Source organism: Vulpes vulpes, chromosome 15 (genome assembly GCF_048418805.1).
Source record: "Vulpes vulpes isolate BD-2025 chromosome 15, VulVul3, whole genome shotgun sequence".
Classification (NCBI taxonomy): Eukaryota; Metazoa; Chordata; class Mammalia; order Carnivora; family Canidae; genus Vulpes; species Vulpes vulpes.
The window spans coordinates 6,828,410-6,847,444 of record NC_132794.1 but is presented as its reverse complement, the minus strand read 5'-3'; the positions used below and the strand labels follow the sequence as shown (position 1 = coordinate 6,847,444).

Sequence of the window (19,035 nt, the reverse complement as noted above, 5' to 3'; positions counted from 1 at the left end):
TATGCTCTTGTCAGGAACCACTTACTTCATGTGGATGGGTCTTATCTACTCTTGATCAGTTCTGGTCACTTCCTATGTGACAGGCATGAGAGTCACAAATACTGATACTTCATGAATTGAGGAGAAAGGATCCAGTGTGGAGGGCCTGAAGATGACATAATACAAGGAGCTGCAGCCATGTGTGTTTGGGGGGGGGGGGTCAAGAAAAAGGGGGGGGTCTTAAATCATATAAGAGCTTTTATTCATGGTGACTAAAACACAGTAAGCCTCAGTGAATGAATGAATGTAGGGAACAAGTGAATGTGGCAACTCTTTATCTCTGAGACTTCTGATTGCCATGAGTGTTTGTGCTCAAGGTGAATATTGAGACAATAAAAGTAGAAATGTTTGACTGATGAGTCACTAAATTACCTCTGAAACTAATAATACACTATATGTTAATCAACTGAATTTAAGTTGAAAAAAGGGGAAAAAAGTAGAAATGTTTGACAAGCCCAATGCTTTTGCACCCATTTTAGGGAATAAAAACAGAGAAAAGGAAAAATCTTTCAAAATGATGTAAGCTGCTAAAACCTGAGGTCCTATTGCATTTTGGTCAGCATTTTGCAACTTTTAAGAAAAGTGGATGAAGACTGTGCCTTCCTCTTTGTTAGCCCTGCTGGTTAGCACACTGCCAAGTACACTGTCAATATGGAAAAAGCTACCATGACCACCAGAGGTATAGCCGGTACACAGAGGGCCAGCATCCCCGATGGCAGATGCTCTGTGAAACGTGGAGAAATCCAGGTTTTTTAGAATACTAGCTCCATCATGCAATGGCGACCCATTTGTTTCTAAACAGTGATCTATGTTCACAGACTCAACGAGGCAAACGTGGAACACTTGGAAGTCAGGGGCCTGCATTGTGCCCAAGTTGTCTTGGCTGTTGATAGGAATGCAGCCAAATGCCTGCAGGCCTCATATTGCGCTTGACCTAGCTTGTCAGAATGGAGCTCCAGGTTTCCTCCACTCTTCACTGCGTTCTGTCCCTTTAATTGTCCTGGGTTTTCCTGTGGATGCCTCAACATATGACCTCTACAAAATTTATTTTGTTTTATTTTATTTTACTGATTTTATTTTAATTTTTTGAGTACCGTTGTCACACAATGTTACATTGCTTCCCACCAAATGGGCGACTCTTCAGTTTTTTTAAATTGCTTGGAATGTCAATGTGAAATTGTTGGTTATTTCCTATCTTCCTGGCCACTCCCTCTTCTAAAAGTAACCCAGCCTGCCTTCATTAAAAACAGTTAAGGTGTACTCAAGTAAAATTTACTCGCAGTCTCTTATTTAGATTAGAGCTTCTCATATTGTATTATGCATGAAATCACCCAAAAAGTGCATCAACAATGTGGAATCCTTGACCCTCCCCACATCCAGATTCAGGAAACTTGGAAATGTGCATTTTCAAATCATAAGTCTCCCAGGGAGTCCTGATGCAAGTGGTTCTGACTGTACTTGGAGAAACATTTTCTAGTCGACATCCAAATCCAGCTGAGCCAACCACTGAAGTGCCATTTCATCAGGCTACACGTGTCTAGCTCCTCATAAGATTGATTTCACTGAATGACACTCTGATCTACAACCATGTCAGGAACAGCCCAACGCCATGAGATGTAGACTTAAACATACAGATGTACACCAAATAGGTAGATGAAAACGCACAAATGTGATTTACCATCTAACCAGTGTACTGTGAAAGGAAGAAGCACACATACAATTTTTCCAGGACAACATGCATAAGCCAGGGCTCCCCTGGACCCCAGGATGTCTGCTGGTCTCATTGATTGAGTGTTTTTCTCAGGACTTTCTTGTTCTTCAAGGGAATATTTTTCTCTAGATTTAGAGTGAGTAGCTGGGCCATCTCTCCTATACTACTTTCCTTTTTAGCCTATGAACACTTCATCATGCAATGATTGAGGTATCCCCTTCTCACTGCCTGCTGACACCTTGGAGCTGAGTGACACTCACCTTTTGCAACTGCACAAGACTTAAAAATTTGCATTTTAAAAGCAGATGCTTAGAGGGAATCCCTGGGTGGCTCAGCGGTTTGGCACCTCCCTTTGACCCAGGGCAGGATCCTGGAGTCCCGGGATCGAGTTCCGGGTCGGGCTCCCGGCATGGAGCCTGCATCTCCCTCTGCCTGTGTCTCTGCCTCTCTCTCTCTCTCTCTCTCTACGTCTACCATAAATAAATAAATAAATAAATAAATAAATAAATAAATAAATAAATAAATAAATAAATCTTTAAAAAAAACATAAAAGCAGATGCTTAGAAATAAGTCATTGTTCTCAGCTATCTTTATGATTTGCCCTTCTGAGTGTCAATCAATGTGTTTAACTAGTAGGAACTCTATGTGCCAGGTGGAAGCAGATTTGGAGAATTCCATTTATGTGTGCAGAGTGCCTTATGCCTGCAAGAGGTGCCTGGGTCTTGGAGTGGGGGCTGAAGGTCCAGATGCAGCAGCTGACAGAGCTGCCCCCAGGGCCTGCAATCTCATGGCCACATTGGGGAATTATTTGGATTGTGCAATGCAGCTGTGTGGGTGGGTGGGTGGGTAGGTGGGTGTGGGTGTGTGGCGTGTGTGTTCATCTGTGTGTCTGAGCACACATACATGAAGCTTGGCCAATAACTGAAAGACTCACAACTTGCAAAATCAGCCACAACTAGCTCTCTTACAAACACTATTAACTGAATAACTGCCTGCATTGGCGTGAAGCAACCAAAGGAGGGTACAGCTGAAAGAGGACTTTCTTCAGGGGATGAAACCAGTCTTTACACAAAACCTTCAGTGTGAGCCAATCTGCACGACCATCAGTCCACTCATCCAACTGACACTTAATGAGCAGCTACTATACAATATCAGGCACGCTGGATGCTCTGACTCCATTAAAGTGGTTCTTTGCCTCCTCCCCATATAAGTATCTCTCCTGTGTTCTCAACATTTTACTTAAGGTAGCAACCCTCAAGTCTGTGCCTGCTGGGAATGATACTGATGACTTCAAAGCACACTGATGACGTGACAGAAATATGACCCCGTGGGTGAACAGTTTAAGTGGCACCACACATTACCTCCTGGGTCTGTGATTGTCTGAAGTACCAAGACAAGAATCTTCAATACAGACCTTGACTGGTTCTCCCATCTTAGAGAATTAAAAACTTTGTTTTGCCTGAATTGGAGGGACGACACTCTTAAGAAACAAGGCTACGGGTGAGATGGGCATGGATGGACATCCTTTGAATTCCTACCTCATCCTGGTTATATCCGGATAGTGTTTGAGGCAACACCATCCTTTCCCTCCATTCCTCCCCAGGAACAACTGCTCTCAGCCTTTTGTAGGTACCACACATCCAGGATGCTTGCCTTGGACATTTGCATATCCATATTTTTCCCAGAGGAACAACATTCTATTCTACAGCCCAAGAGCGAGCAATGGGTTTCGGGTAAGTAGCTCAGCTGCTATGATCAAACCAAGTACAGGGCTTCTGTAGAAAAGTCAACTGCCTTTTAATCAGCATCAAAATCAGTTCTGTCCCTGTCAGCAAGTACACATGAGACTTCATCTCTGCTGTCTCCAATAAAAGTCTTACAACATGCCTCAAGATGAGGGATGGCCCCGAAGGATAATGCTTTTCAATCAACTGCACCAAATCAGCTTCATGCAGTTTGCTGAGAGCCACCCTCTCCCCGTGACAATCCTAAAGTAAAGTCTGGTCCACAAGCCCACGCCAGAAGTTGGGCCACATCCTCTATATGTTGCCGTCTATGTGGAAGGGGACAGAAGTCCATGAAAGTGAGCGTATGCAGACTAAGGGGCAGTGGGATGGGAATCACACCACGGAGGGGACTGTTTGCCATCACACTTCACAGAGATGCATGTAGTGACCCCTGGAGCAAGGGAGAATCAAGTTCTTGCAAACCTTGCCCATGCATAGATATCCTTTCACTCATCCTCCCCTTAGTTAATATTCGCTTGAACACCTACTGCATTCCAGGTCAGCACCTGGTTGGCCATGGAGGTTGGGCCTTTGTGGGGCTGAGGCTGTACGGAGGGAGGAAGCTAAAAAGCAAACACTCACATGAATGTGGAGTATGATGACCAATGGGAGTGAACACAGTAAAGACAAATAAGGCAGGGAAGATGAGGATGCTGAGGTCAGCCAACTGGAGTTGAGAATGGTTCTAGATGAGAAGCCCTCAGGAAGGGGCTCTCTGAGGAGAAGTTTGCACCCAGCCCTGATGAAAGACAGAGCTACCTGGAATCAAGGGTTTCAGGCTGAAGTGGCAGCAAACCCAAGCTCCTGAGACCGAGCCACAGAGTGACCAGATGGCCAGCCACAAGGAGTGACAGGGAGGATCCCACGGGGGCTGTGTCAGGAGCCAAGACTGAGCCCAGAACCTCAAGGAGGAGAACAAAGTGGGCAGGCAGGTCTGTGTGAACTCTAACGTGGCCTCTTACTAACTATTAGACCCTGGGAAAAGTTAGTTGACCTCTGGAAGCTCCATTTTCCTCATCAGGGAAATTGTGATTAAGAATTCCATTTCCCAAGATTTCCTGAGATGGTGTCTCCAAAATGCTTACCAAAAACCCTGCCATGGAGTAAGGACTCATGAAGTTCTTATAGTGGCCATGGTATTTTTGGTTTTACGTGGCACATTTCCTCTGAGAAGCTGTGTGAAACTCATCTTTCCCATTCCCTTCAGTTTTGCTCAACAAGTAAGTTCCTGGCATTTCCTCAAATTCAGAGCTATTGCTTTGGTTTGAGTTTAGAATTACTTCTGTGGCAAAGAATTACTCTGGTTCTCGGAATCTGTAGTATAGGCCAGGGATAGCTGGAATTCTTGATTTTGAGAACGCGCAATACATAGCTCCCAGCTTTTTATTTTGCTGGATAAAAATTTCTTTTTTTTTTTAAAGCCTACTATCTAGTATGAAGAGCACTTCATTTAAAAAATATTTAATACCAAATAATCTCAGAAAAAGGGCAATTCTTCCGTTGAGGGGTCACTTTTCATAGATTTCCATTCTCTCTCTCTCACACACACACACACACACACACATACACACACACAGATCAGGGGACATTTCACCAAAGGTGGTCAGACTCCTGCTGGCTTCCATGTAGAATAATGGCCCTAGACCAGTGAGGATGATGGAAGCCAGAGGTGGGAAGCGAAAGCTGAACAGCCTTCTGGAAAGGTGTGGCTTGCGGACTGAGCAGAGTGAAGTATGAGCATCTGACCTGCTGGGACGATGACTCTACGCTCGTTCGTGGTCATGTTTGGGGGCGGCATGTGCTTCTCCTCCATGTAGCTGCCATAATTCATGCCCACAGTGTCGGGGCTGCCCACCATCTTCCCGCCTTTGGCCATACTGCATTCATCCGGGGAGTTCCTGAAGGAGAAGAAGATAAATCCTACCATTATTGTTGCCACCAAGAAGCCTGCCTCCCAGTCTTTTTGTGATATACAGAGAGAACCAAAGAAGGGCAAGGTGGGGAGGCTGAGGAAAGAGGAGGAGAGAAGAGAAATGTCAAAGGGCAAATACAGTGTCGGCTCTGCGCTGAATGACCGTGTCCCCTCAAAACTCCATTTTTGAAGCCCTGACACCAAAAGTAATGGTTTTTGGAAGTGGGGCCTTTGGGAGGTGACCAGGGTCTCACAAGGTCCTGACAGTGAGGACTCTGTGATGGAATTAGTGCCCTTACAAGAAGCAGAAGAGACCAGAAGACTCTCCTTCTCTGTCTCTGCTACTGAGCACACACTGAGAAGGTGGCCGTCCACAGCCCAATGAGAGAGCTCTCCCTAGACCCCAACCCTGCCAGCACCTTGGTCCTGAAGTTCTAGCCTCCAGAACTGTGAGAAATACATTAATAGATGCCTGCTGGGTAAGCCCCCCCCAGTCTGTGGTATTTTGTTATGACAGCGGAGTTGGACTAATATAGCGCCCACGCTCGGTTGAAGCACCAAGCAGACACCAGGGATGCAAAGCTGCCACCTGGCTTCTCTTTCTTAAGCCAGCTCCTTCTGAAACTGTCATGTCAAAACTTCCCTGGTGATAGCTGTTTGGAAACACTTGCAGGGAACAGTGAACTACCATTGTCCTCTCTCTGTGACTATAAACAAGCCATGTCCACAGATGCTCGGAGGCGAAACTGGCTCTGAAGGCACTCTGACAGGCTTATCCTAGAACGGCATTCCTCTTCCAAACCTCAGAATGAGATCCTTGTGTCCAATTTCAAATCCCTATAGCCAATCTTTAGATAGGGAGCTTTGAAGGCTCACCATGTCCCCAGCGGAGGTGCAGGCAGGCAGGACAGAGGAGGAGGCAGGCCTGGCACCCTGGGAGGTGGCAGGAGAGTACACTCAGCAGCCCCTAGGCTGGGATGGGATGAAGCCAGCTCTGAGGATGCAGAAAGGGGTCAGCAACTGGCACTCGGGTAACCCTTCACAGGGCTACTGTTACTAAGGCAGATGTAGTCATTTGGATAAAGACAAATATGCCTTTCTTTTCTGGAAATATATATCTATTTAGTGAAATTTGAAGGGTAGAGGATATGGTGGAATCATATCTAATAGGGAAATCCCACATGAAATATCCAGCTTACCTGGGAAACAGAAAAATATGTCAATGTCTTTTAGAAGTTAACCCACAGATGGTTAACTCAAGCTCACTGTATAGCTGAGGGATCTTGATGGTTGGGTTACGTCTTCTAAGGTGGATTTCTGGCAATTGCCTCTCTAGCTCTACCCAACACAGGACTTTCATGCCTTTGGGAATCTCCAAATTTCCACTGGATGTCAGATTTCCTGACCCAGTGTCTAAAGCCTTGAGGCTACGGATTCCACTCCAACGAGCTTTACTTCATCTTCTCCACAGCTCAGTAGTGGGAGCTCTACAGCCAACTTGTGGAATCATGGAACTGTGGGACTGGCATGGACCTGACCCTCAAGTCTGAGAAGGTCAAAACCTTCTGAGGCAGAAGGGCACTCTCCGGGTGGGACAGAGCTGAGTTGGGATGGGGGAGTTTATTCAAGAGCCAAAGGTGTGGCAGGGGTGTGGACAGAAAGGGCAGACGGATGGGCAGTGCCCTGCAAAGAGCATTCAGCATCTCTAGAACTATAAAAAACAAAAGGGCCTTCTCTGCACTTGCTCACGTGGCTGGTGCTGATGGAAGGGGCTGAGGGCTGTCAAGGAGGAAGGAGCAGGCATGTCTGTGGGTAGAGATCATGGTCAGGGTCACAGGACTAGGGCCCTACCACAGGCCTGGAAATCCATGGTCCTGCTTCATGGCATCCTCACAGCTGTGCTAACATGAAGGAAATTTAAAAACAAACACAGTCTGAGTTCCCATGGTGCAGATCCTCTATATTTCCACCGCTGCCTACACATGCACTACTTCCTGCTGATGCTACTTTTCCTGGCTTCAAACACTTATCTCTAGAAGCCTCATCCTAATATCACAACATGGAATGTCTTCACTTGAGACTTTGTTTCCCATCCCTTTGGAAAATTCCACCAGTTGAGTGGAGGATGTGTGTTTTGGTCTATTTATCTCAAGGAGAGAAGTTACTAGGGACGAGGGGACAGAGTCTGAAAATTTTGGTTCTTCAGGGCAAAAGCTTTAGATGCTGCTCAGCGGATGAGAGTAACTCCAGCTACAACTATAAAGTCTAGGGTGAGCACTGTGGGTTCTGCTCATTCAGTCATCTGTTTAGACCACTTTTATTGAGTGCCCACTGTATACCAGGCACCATAAATCCCCTCTTCTCTAGCAAGACAGGTAAGCTTTCCCATTCAGCTTTCATTGTAAAAAAACAGCCACATGAGCCCATCAGACCTGATTTTCAAAAGCTTCCCCTTCAGAACACTGTATTTTGTTTAAGCTTCAGAGGAAGACAGATTGGAACCATGTTCTTGATCATTTCAAATAGTTTTTGTAAAAACTCTAAGGGAACTCCATCCCCGAGGAGAGGAGAGGGTCACTCCACAGGCCTCCGACATGCTGGACTCAAGCAGGTAATCAAGGTATAGGGGCCCCAAGGATCCCAGGTGTGCTGTTCCCGCTTCTCAATCTTTTCCTTTGTTTATTCTCTTGGGAATTTTAACAGCCCAAGAGGAGAGCATATATACATGGGCCCTGTCCTGAGACCCTAACCTTTATCGGTCCTCTCACAGCCTGAGGCAGCAGGTATGGGTAGCATATATACTTTTCAGAGGTATAGCTGAAGGGGTATGCTCAGTTCCCAGAGCCAGGAGGGGTCAGAATTAAGACTTGAAGCTAGACAGCCTAACTCACTGTCCATGCTTCTGGTCCCCATGTGGGGACCTCCACAAGGAAGCCTCCACCAAGGAAGGAAAGATGCTGTTCTTACAAGGTAAAATAGGCCTTAATTTCAGAAAGGCATGGAGAACTCTCTGGCCACGTGTTACTCTGGTTTAAGGCATGCATTGCAACACCTGCACAATTCCTATTCTAGGACACCACTGTAGCTTGTTCAATTCCGGGCACAGCAGGTGTGGGACCCAACCAGGACATGTCTAAAAAAAAAAACCTGAGTAAGAAATAGAGGCAATTCCCGGAGATTTTTTCAGAGGCATCTATTTAGACACTTTGTTTTAAAGGAAAAAAAATCTTAACATGATTCAGAGAACTGGCAAGTGTCTATTTAAAAGTCTCCCAATAAATACATTTTCAGCTCATGGCCCAGGTGTGATAAGGAAAGACCCACACTTCGGAAATCTGCCTCCTGGCTGACTGCACTGAGCTCCACAGACACTGTGCATTCTAAGGCTTGCAAGTTGGCAGGGAGAAACTTCCCAGGAACAGTTTGGTATTCCACTTGCATCACGTGATTCCTACTCCAACATGATAAGGATTGGACGTTCAATGCATTGCTTTTGAAATACACGTAGCAAAGGGCATCCCTTTAAATATTCTATTTTTAGTATTTGCATATGTGTTTTCCAGCGGTTTCTGTGAAAATTCTAAGGCAATTCATTAGATGCTTGTTAAATGGAGAATTGTTTGGGGAATATGAAATGTCTCTGTGTTATTGTTCCGGGGGTTAATTTCATTATTGCAAATAGATGTCATGAAAGATATTTCTCTCAAGGACTCTGTCTTTTGGGGGCATACAGAAGTTATTATGCAAATCAAAATCACAATAAGAGATCACCCCACACCTGTCAGGATGGCTAGTCCAAAAAAAAAAAAAAAGATAATAAACGTTGGCAAAGATGTAAAGAAACTGGAGCCCTCGGTGGGGATGCAAAATGGTGCAGCATTGGGACACAGGATAGAGGCTCCTTGAAAGTCTTCAGAAAAGACAACCATATGACCCAGCAATCTCATTTATGCATATTTATCTGAAAGAACTGAAATCTACACTTCAAAGAGATATTAGCACTACTATAGTCACTGCACACTCTTCACAATGATCAAGGTGTGGAAGTGATGTGTCCACTAATGGGTGAATGGATAAAGATAATGTGGTGTATACAATAGTGGGATACTATTTTCCTTTAAAAGAAGGAAATTCTACAGTCTATGACTGTGCATGAACCTTGAGGACATTACATTGAGTGACATAAGCCAGTCACAGAAGGACAAATAGCATGGGATTCCATTTACATGAGGTGTCTAATGTGGTCAATTTGAGGGAATTGAAGTGGTTTTTCAGAGCTCAGGGAGGGAGAAATGGGGAGTTAATACTAATCAAGAGGCATAAAATTTCAGTCAAGCGAAATGAAAAATCTCTCGAGACCTGTTCTCCAATATTCTACCTATGGTGAACAATAATAATATACATCTCAAAATTTGTTGAAAGGGTAGATCTCATATTAAGTGTTTTCACCTCAATAAAATAAAATAAATTAAGAATTACTGTGTCTTCGGGTGCCTGGGTGGCTCAGTGAGTTAAGTATTGGCCTTTGGCTCAGGTCAGGATCCAGGATCAAGTCCTGAGTTGGGTTCCCCACCCTCAGCAGGAAGTCTGCTTCTCCATCTGCCCCTCCCCCTGCTTGTACTCTCTCTCTCTCTCATTCTCTCAAATAAATAAATAAAATCTTTAAAAAAAAAAAAGAGTTACTAGGTCTTAACTACATTCTCAAATGCACATTTTCAAGTCTGGGTTTTATGTGTAACCCGAAAACCACCGGTCTTGGCAATCCCATAGAGAATGTGGCATTGGTGAGAGGGACCAGGAGCTGAGAGGACACCTGCTCCCCTCTGTCAGAGCAGGAGAAATCTCACACTGGGCTGAGGTCACCTCAGCGGGGGAAGGCTGGTGCAGAGGGAAGAATTTCACTAAGACACTGGACAACAGCTGGGGCACCATATCACTTCCCAACTCCTGTACCATCCCCTTGGAGCCACACAGCTTTAGGAGGTCAGTATCAGAAGCAACCTCACAGATCTCCCTGGGATGTAGGGTAATTGGGGTCACTCCGGGGAATACAGAAATAGTGCAGAAAGCCCATTCTACCTACATGATAAAAAGATGGGGCAATGGAGCCCTTCTTCAGGTAACTGGAGACACATGCCCAATTAAGTTGTTTTATTGAGCCTCAAGGAATGAATCACTTATAAACAGTGTTTGGAGAATAAAGTCTGTGAACTGAGATAACCAGCACTGACTTCTTACGACATACTGGTATTTCAAATTAACGGTGAAAGGGCATGGCAAAGAATATCAAATAAACTGGAACTGCATCAAATTTAAATTCAGGTGAGAAGGCAGACATGAACCCCCCCATGAACATGAACATGACCATGAACCGCCCCCCACAGGGTTCTCATACAGTTTCAGAATCAAGGAGTTAGAAGAGGCTCCATTCCCAAGCCCCCAGACATGACTTTCCAGAAGCTACTTAGACCAACAAATGTTCAGTTTATGTGAACATTTTTCTAAACAGGAGATTCCATCATTTTCCACTGTAACTTTAGAGTTATATTTATGTGGATATGTGGTGGTTTTCAATATATTTTCCCCTACCCTTTCTCAAACTGTGTGTCATTTATAAGATTGCATATAAGACATGCAATATAAGACAGTTATAAAATACATGCAAGACAAAATGATAACATGAATAATCAAAGGATTGAAGTGAATGGAATGTAAGGCAGAAAAATAATTAATCATGAGATAATATCAGCACATTGAGTAGGCTTACTCTTTATAGCTGCTAGAAGTAGGACACCAACTTATCTCTGAGCTTCCTACTAGCCAAAGCAAAGAAGGAAATGTATCCTGTCATAATTCAAGGTGTCAGACACATCAAGATGAACCAGTTATTCAGCAGAAGCAGAAGTTTCTCTCATGGCTTCTCCCGAAGAAAAGTGGGTGATACAGCAAGCAATATCCTTCCCAAGTCCAGAGCATTCCACGCAGTGCCTGGGAGCTGGTGACAAAGCAGGGGGCTCCAAGAACACAGATCTCAGCTGCTTTGGCTACAGAAATCAAGAGATTGCACATGCTTAGCTAGTCCTTCATACTTGCCATTTCTTGACACTTTTGGAAAGAATGGGCCAACCAGAGAGATCGGTGAAGGGATCTTGAGAGATGGAATGCTATATATTCCAGTTTCCACAATCTTCTATTTCTGTGTTTTAAACTCAAATTTGCCTCTGAAAGTGCCTAATGCATTGTGGACAAACAAATGTTTATAGACCTCAGTTGATTTGAACCTAGGCTGTTGGGATCCTGAGTCCAAGTACCTTTTTTAAAGATTTTATTTATTTATTCATGAGAAACACAGAAAGAGAGGCAGAGACATAGGCAGAGGGAGAAGCAGGCTCCCTGCAGTAGCCCGATGTGGGACTTGATCCCAGGACCCCAGAATCATGCCCTGAGCCAAAGGCAGACGCTCAAGAGGCTCAGAGCCTCCCAGGTGCCCCTTGAGTCCAAGTATTTGACCACTACACTCTAGGACTTCACCTGGTAAACTCCACATGAGCAGTCACTCTCATGGACATGCAACATAAGTGGATGGGCCCTCAGAAAACTCCATTTATTTACTGTTGGGTATTTTCAGAAGAATATCCTGGGAGTGGCTCTGAAGGCAGTCATGGAGAGATGCGCAGATGTGAGCTGAGCAGTGGCAGCCACGTACAAAGCCAGGGCCTCCAGGGAGAAGCCCAAGATGGCATGCTGATGTGGATATACACATGAATTTTGATTAGTCTAGGTTTTTTTTGATCACCTCAATTTCCAGTTGAATGTCAAATGCTCCCCCCACAAGACTCCCTTGAGGTGCTCGGTACCGTACATGCTCTGCAGAGTTGACAGGCTTGCGCACTGGGAGCCTTGGAGGGAGTCAGATGAGAGGTCCCCACACTAAGAGGCATAGCAAGCAATAAATCTGATCCTGAATGTCGGCCCAAGAACTGAGGACCAGGACACAAGCTGGACCATCAGAAAAGCAGTCTCAGGTTTTAAGATCAAGTGGAACACAGCCTGAGACAAAAGCTTCATTCAGCTGCTCCTATACATAATACCTTATTTTTAAAAGGGGTAACACACCTGTGAAAATGTACTGAGAAATTAAAGTCGGGGCTTTGTTTTTGAAAAACAGAATAAACTTGGCATCTGACATTGGTTTGCTCACATCAGAGACTGCTTACAGCAGGGGAGATTCCATCATGGAAAGAGCCCGCAGTGAAGGGCACAGACGTGGCCATTAGCTTGACAAAAATGGAGCCTCAGCCCTGCGCTGTCGTCTGTACCACTTGAATGGACCTCATTGATCTGAGAATGTCGCTGAGCGCAGCCCCAGGCGACAATCCTGAGCTCACTAGCCACATGAAGTCTGTGATTCACCCTCACTTCAGAAGAGTTAGCAGAGGCACTAGTGTCTTAGGAAAAAGTCCAAGGCAAGTCAAAATCAAATTGGGAAAATCAATATACTTCCTCTAGAAGTGGGTAGAGACAAATCCACAATCCTCTTGAAAATCCACCTATTCTTCAAGACCCATCCTTCTTCCCATGCCTGGATTCCTCTTGCACTTAAAGAGACCACTGTCTGCAGTCTTGCTCTCCACCTCATGCTGGTGGAGTGTTCCTGAGCTTTAACTTCCAGATTGATCTTCCACAAATACAAACCCATGCTGGCTATGTGTATCCTAAGCCCTTCCCACCTTTGGGTAAACCCACACTCCCTAGATTCTCCGTTGGCCCTGGGTCTCCTCAATTCATTCACTCCTTTAACCAGTACTTATGGAGCAAGTCTCTCAGCCAGGCCCTGTCCCAGGTGCTAGGAATACATCGGCGTCCCTGTTCTCATGGTGTCTGCATTTGAGTGCAGAAACCCCCTCTCCCACACTCCACATTCTCTTGCCCTCAAAGACCATGTTCTGTATCACCCTGACTCTTAGGTGGATAAGCAAGCTAATGTTACTATGGTGCGGTCTTCAGCTCGTCCCTGTTTACCAGAATGTCACTATCTTCCCGAATGTTCTTTTTAGTTTATTGGGTGATGAAGCTATGTAAGAGAAATACAAAGGTTTTCTTTGGCAGCTCTGCCCTAAAAGCCCAAAGAGGTCAATTCCGAGAGAGGGCCCATGGGAGGCTGGCTGGGGCATGCATTCCGGGCCTGTCTCAAACCCGAATACCGAAAAACCCTTCTCAGGTGGTTTTCCTCCTAAGAACCCTAAAAGCACATACTTAGTCCTAATCGACCGAACAAACTCCTAATCGAGTTTCATAGCATGAATTGAGGTAAGGCACCACAAAAAGTATTTTCAGGACCCCAGACAAGGAGGGGATTGTCTGGAGAGCGCCGGGGTAATTTGTGGGTCTGTTTTATTTCTGAATCAGAGGCAGTGGAAAAGCTGCTTCAGACCCCATGGCCCAAGCAGCGGGTGGAGCTCGGCAGTGATTCATGGAGAGCTCCCCGCTCAAACTGAAACTGTAGATGTTTGTCTTCACAGCTGTGTGTTATTTTTACCCTTGCTAAATATGTTCTCTTACACCTGGAATCCCAGTCTCTTCCCTCCAGTCCAGTCCCCTTCCCCTTCTCCAAAGCAGCTGAAGACTAAGTTAATTAAAAAAGTCACCACTAACTCACTAACAGTTAGTTCTTTGTCCCTGAAAGGGGTTTGAAGTTTCTCTGCATTTCACTATTTAAGTTTCTAGTTCTCTTTATGGCTTGAGAATGGATATCAGCAAGATCTTGAAATCTGGGGAGAAATACATCCTTTTGGGACTCATCATTTGGAAATAAAATATTCTACAGACTAAGATCTCTATAAACATGCTCAGGATGTTTTACCTCGTGAGTGGTGTGTGTGTGTGTGTGTCTTTCTTTTATTCTTTGCTCAAAACACGTTTCTCAGAGAGGAACGAATTAAGCCAAATAGCCACCAAGGTGCTTCAATTTTTTATTTTCATAACAGGCTATGTAAATTCTGGTTAACCAACATGATTTCACTTTTGAGACAGAGTATGCCAAAGCAGTCCCCCTGTCCCTCTGCCAACAGCCACAGCGACCTGATGGGACTCCCGTGTGTCATAATGGGGAGCAGGACTCCTAGGCTCTCTTCCCCTACAAAATGGAACCCATCCACTGGACGTCCCAAGAGATGGCAAAGACAGCAAGGAGCGTCTGCTGCAAAGAGGGGATGAGGAGAAGTCTGCTCCAGACAGAGAAGCAGTAGCAGAGGCTTTGTCCCCTCCTGACTTTTCCCTGAGTAAGATTCTGTCAGGCCATGTCTCAGTTTTGCAGCCCAAGGAACTGACATCTATAAAGACTGAAGGCCTCTTACAAGTAGGACAAGCTATTACTAACTGACCTCACTATCACCCTTCGGAAAAATTCACCAGCTTACCAGTCTCCAACACCGTGCCACCCACACCTTGGAAGAAGGCCGAGCTTAATTAGGAGCCATCAGAAGCCTGAGGCAGACAGAAGCAAATGCAATTGCTGTTGCAGGTGTCACAGTCCTAACATAATACATGAAGTCTTACAGAAAATATAGGAAAACACATATTAAGTCAAATGTCGAGGAGTCAAAGTAGAAAGGCATGGAGAAAGTGCAGGCCCAGCAAACCACTTTCAAATACCAAATACTGAGTGCTGCATATAAAAGGAGGAAACCCGGCATTCGAAGACTTTCAGCCAAAATTCCATTCTGTAGGTAGAGGCTGGGCACAGCAAGCTCAGCACAGACGACATGCAGAGTCCATGAGCTGTCACCATCCTGAGAACTCTACATTTCAGCCCAATGAGTATTTACTGGGAGCCACCAATGTGCTCGGATGGCAAGTCTCTTCATCACGCTTACAATTTTTAAAATGTGATTTTGTTTGGAGACATCTCACGAAGGTAATGTGAAGGTGAGTGTGGGTAAATTGACCTGCTGTAATAAATTCAAATGAGACGCAGGTAAATGGTTTTTAATGTGTACTCTCTGCAAGACAACAAAATGGTCAGGGTGTGGATGTAATGCCTCTCGGACAAGAGACAGAATGCATGGCTCGTCCGTCATCTGGAGGAAGCACCGCTGTCCCTGCCAACACAGAAGAGCTGTCTGGCTCAAGGAAGCAGCCTGAGGGAGAGGAGAGGAGCCCAGGCCTAGGGTCAAAGGGCCTATGACAGGTGGATGTGTGCAAGTTATGAAAATATTGACTCAATGTTTTTCACCCAAAAAAAGGGATATAATCATAATGCCATTTCACAAATTTAATGAAGAAATTGGAGGAGATACTGTGTACTAAAATTCTATTAATAAATCACAGTATGCTGTGGAGGTACTGATGAATGTTGCTCATCTGGGATGCTCTGTTTCATGCCCAGGAGGTCTGGGTCACACCGTCATGCCTGCTACGGTTGAGCCCTGAACATCCCTCTGTTCTGAACTTGTCACGTGATTTCACAGAACATTCCTCACCTTTGAGGGACCATGAGCTTCTTTTACTCATCTTCATAGCAGCTAACACAGTGCATGATGTAAACACCAATTAAATGTTAATTTAGGACAAGTTTTTCTCAGTTTGGGCACTATTGACATTTGGGGCCAGACCATTCTTTTGGAGATGGAAGGAGTGGGGTGGGGGTGGGGGGATCCTCTCTTGTATATTATAGGATGTTGAGCAGGATCTTTGGCCTCCAGCCACTAAATGTGAGGAGCGCCCCCCAGTTGTGACAAAAATGTCTGCAGACTTTGCCAAATGTGCCCTGAGGCACAATCACTGTGGTTGACCACTGCTGGTTTAATGAATTAAGATCCACTGAACTCAGGCAAGGAGGCAAGGGCTCCCTCATTGTGCCTGGTGTTTATGAGCGCTAAGTGTGTGGCCTCAAGGTCTCGCCCAATGCTTGGAGGGGCCCAGACCTTATTCACCCCCACTTCCCTCTTTCTTACTCTGTAGGTCCAACCCAGCAGCAAAGCACATCAGTTCTACCTTCAAAATATATCCAGAATGCCATCATTCTCCCCACCCCTCCACCACTACCACTCTCACCGAGGCCCCACCATCCCATACCCTAATTCCTGCAGAGGCCTCTCAGCAGGTCTCGACTTCACTACCGGAGCCAGGGAGATCCTGCTAAATCCTGCTAAATCACACCCCCAACTTTTGCCTACAGCACCCCGTTGGGTCTCCTAGCTCACTCAGAGTGAGGCCCACAATCACTTTACCTCATTGCCTGTTTGTGGCTTGGGTTACTAAATGTCAGTCACGATTGTCCTCTAAAGCTTCAGCCTGACCTCAGGGCCTTTGCACTCAGCACTTCCTTTTCCTGGAATATTCTGCTGTTTAACCAGGAGGCAGTCTCCCTCACTACCTTTGGGGCTTTATTCAAATGTCACTTTCTTAGAGGTAATGTTCTCAGGCCACCCTCTGTCCTGCCTCATTTTTCTCCTTAACATTTACCGTAATCTAACCAGCTATATGTTTTAATTGGTTATCTGATTCAATGGCCATCTTCCCCCAGGAGAAAGTGAATATAGCAGGGCAGATATTTTTTTTTGTGTTTTATGACTCTCTACGTCAGGTACCTAGAACAGTGACTGCACAGGGTAGATGCTCAATAAATACTTGTTGCATGAATGAACAACTGCCGGCATAACCAGTATGTCTGATGTCAAGATGGACCAATCAGATAAGCCCCTTTCCTGTCGTCGTCATCACACTGCAGGTGGCATGCTCATTAAACATTATGTCCAAAGCATCTTGCTATCTCACTCTAGGCCGGAGTTACCCACCCAGTGAATCTTCCTGCCAGACCACACAGAGGGGCAAGACCCAGTCTCCCCCTCCCAGCCACACAGGCTCAGGCAGGTAAAACCCCACTATGGTATGAGGTGAGGGAGGCGCACCTCGGCTCAGGCAGACGGACCTCCCGGGAGCAGACCAACCTCTCCACGTTGCATTCTCCCAGACTCTGCTGGCCACTCATTTTTCATCTCCCTGAATCCTGCAACAGAGCACTGATTCTCAGATCGGTGAGCACAGGAATCCCCAGAAGGCTCATTAAAGCAGAGAGTGCTGGGCTCCATCCCAGAGTCTTGTCGGATTCAGCAGGTGTGGGGAGGGCCCAAGAATGTGCATGTCTAACAGCTCCCGGCTGGTGCTGATGCTGCTGATCTTGGGGCTCCACTGTGAGAATTGCCACACCAGGGAGCCCTCACTGAACTCGAGCAAGAGGTTAATGACTCCAGGTGGTGTGGGGACTGGGCTGGGGCAGGATTCACAGCATGGCACCCAAATTCATTATGTTCCAGGTGCAATAAGCTTCCAGGGGGGCCTACATGGATTTGTTAATTCCAGGTGGGCTACATGGGATTTTCATGTATGGAAGGATGCAGGAGATGTCCAATGCAGCCTTTCTGAGATCCAGCTGACTCTCTGAGTCAGAGATACTCAGATGCCATCAAACAGCTGCTTTGCACACAATACTGCCTTTCATTTAAGGCAATCATGTGTGTGTGTGTGCATGCGTGTGTGCGTGTGTGTCTTTTTCTTGCCCATATTGCCTGTCTATAGTGACTTGAGCCTTAGCAACCTCACAATAAATTAAGGTCATCAGCAGGGGGCTTGCTGGAGGCCAGGCGAGCATGCAACCCCACTGGCAGGAACCTTTGTGTGTACTGTGTGGGCAAACAGCTGGTTCAAGTTTGACTGTGCACAGACACTTCCCCACCGTGTGAACACTTAGGGGTTTCTTGTGTGTAAGGCTGGAGTGAAGAAAGGGGGAAGGCAGGGTGGCCATGGACTACTGAGGCTGAGAAATGACGTCCTGTGTCTACACAGCGTGCAGTGAGATTAGTGTCTGCAAGAACCGTGCCCTCTGATACAGCAGCAGCCAAGCCAAACCCACAATTACTTCCCTGTTGGCTCACAAAGCAGTGGTTCCTTTCTCTCCTGTTTTCCTTTTATTATTTTTTATAGAGCTCTATTATAATGGCAACAGATTTCATTTCACCACTTATATTTCATTTCAGGACCCTGTGAGCCCAGAAGGGCTGAGGTTTTGTAGAATTCCATCATTTGGTTAAGAAACAAAGTCCCTCCCTCTACCCAAAGCACTTGGCCTTTTCCTCCAAGGGTAACAGACTGAGAGGGTCAGAAAGGACCATTCCCAAGGATGGTGTTCTGTCAGAGGGAGCTGGGTCAGATTCAGGCAAGACCCCAGCTACAGAGTGCTCTTGTCCTGGGGGATATTCACCAAAGAGCAATGAAGGACCACAAAGGGAACTGCTCACATGTTGCAGCCAAAGTCTGGGTTTTGACTTATGTCAATTCCCCCTTGAATTTGACTTCTAGAGGCACGTGGCCCCCTCGGAAGTCCACTGCATGAAAGCTCATAGCAATGACAATTAGAAGAAGCTGCTGAGCTGGGGGCCAGGACATACACTTCTTTTCTTGCTTCTGTCCCAAAGTCCCTGACATACCTGGTCTGGGCTTCCAGTCAGGGGAGTGGTGGGGAGGTGGCCACTACCTCCAGAAAGATGCTTGGGAGGGGGTGGGGGGAATGTTCAGGAGCTACACCC

At 45.8% G+C, this 19,035-nt stretch overlaps 1 protein-coding gene across 4 annotated transcripts in view; it reads right to left on the bottom strand.

Moving 5' to 3' along the window:
• The window catches only part of ERG (ETS transcription factor ERG), a 253,342-nt gene that overhangs the window by 34,821 nt on the left and 199,486 nt on the right, over window positions 1–19,035 (bottom strand). For all 4 annotated transcript variants that reach the window (XM_072740551.1, XM_025987277.2, XM_072740552.1 and 1 more), the window contains one exon: window positions 5,284–5,435. In XM_072740551.1, the coding sequence (XP_072596652.1) occupies window positions 5,284–5,435 (152 nt within the window). The remainder of the gene's footprint in view (window positions 1–5,283; window positions 5,436–19,035) is intronic.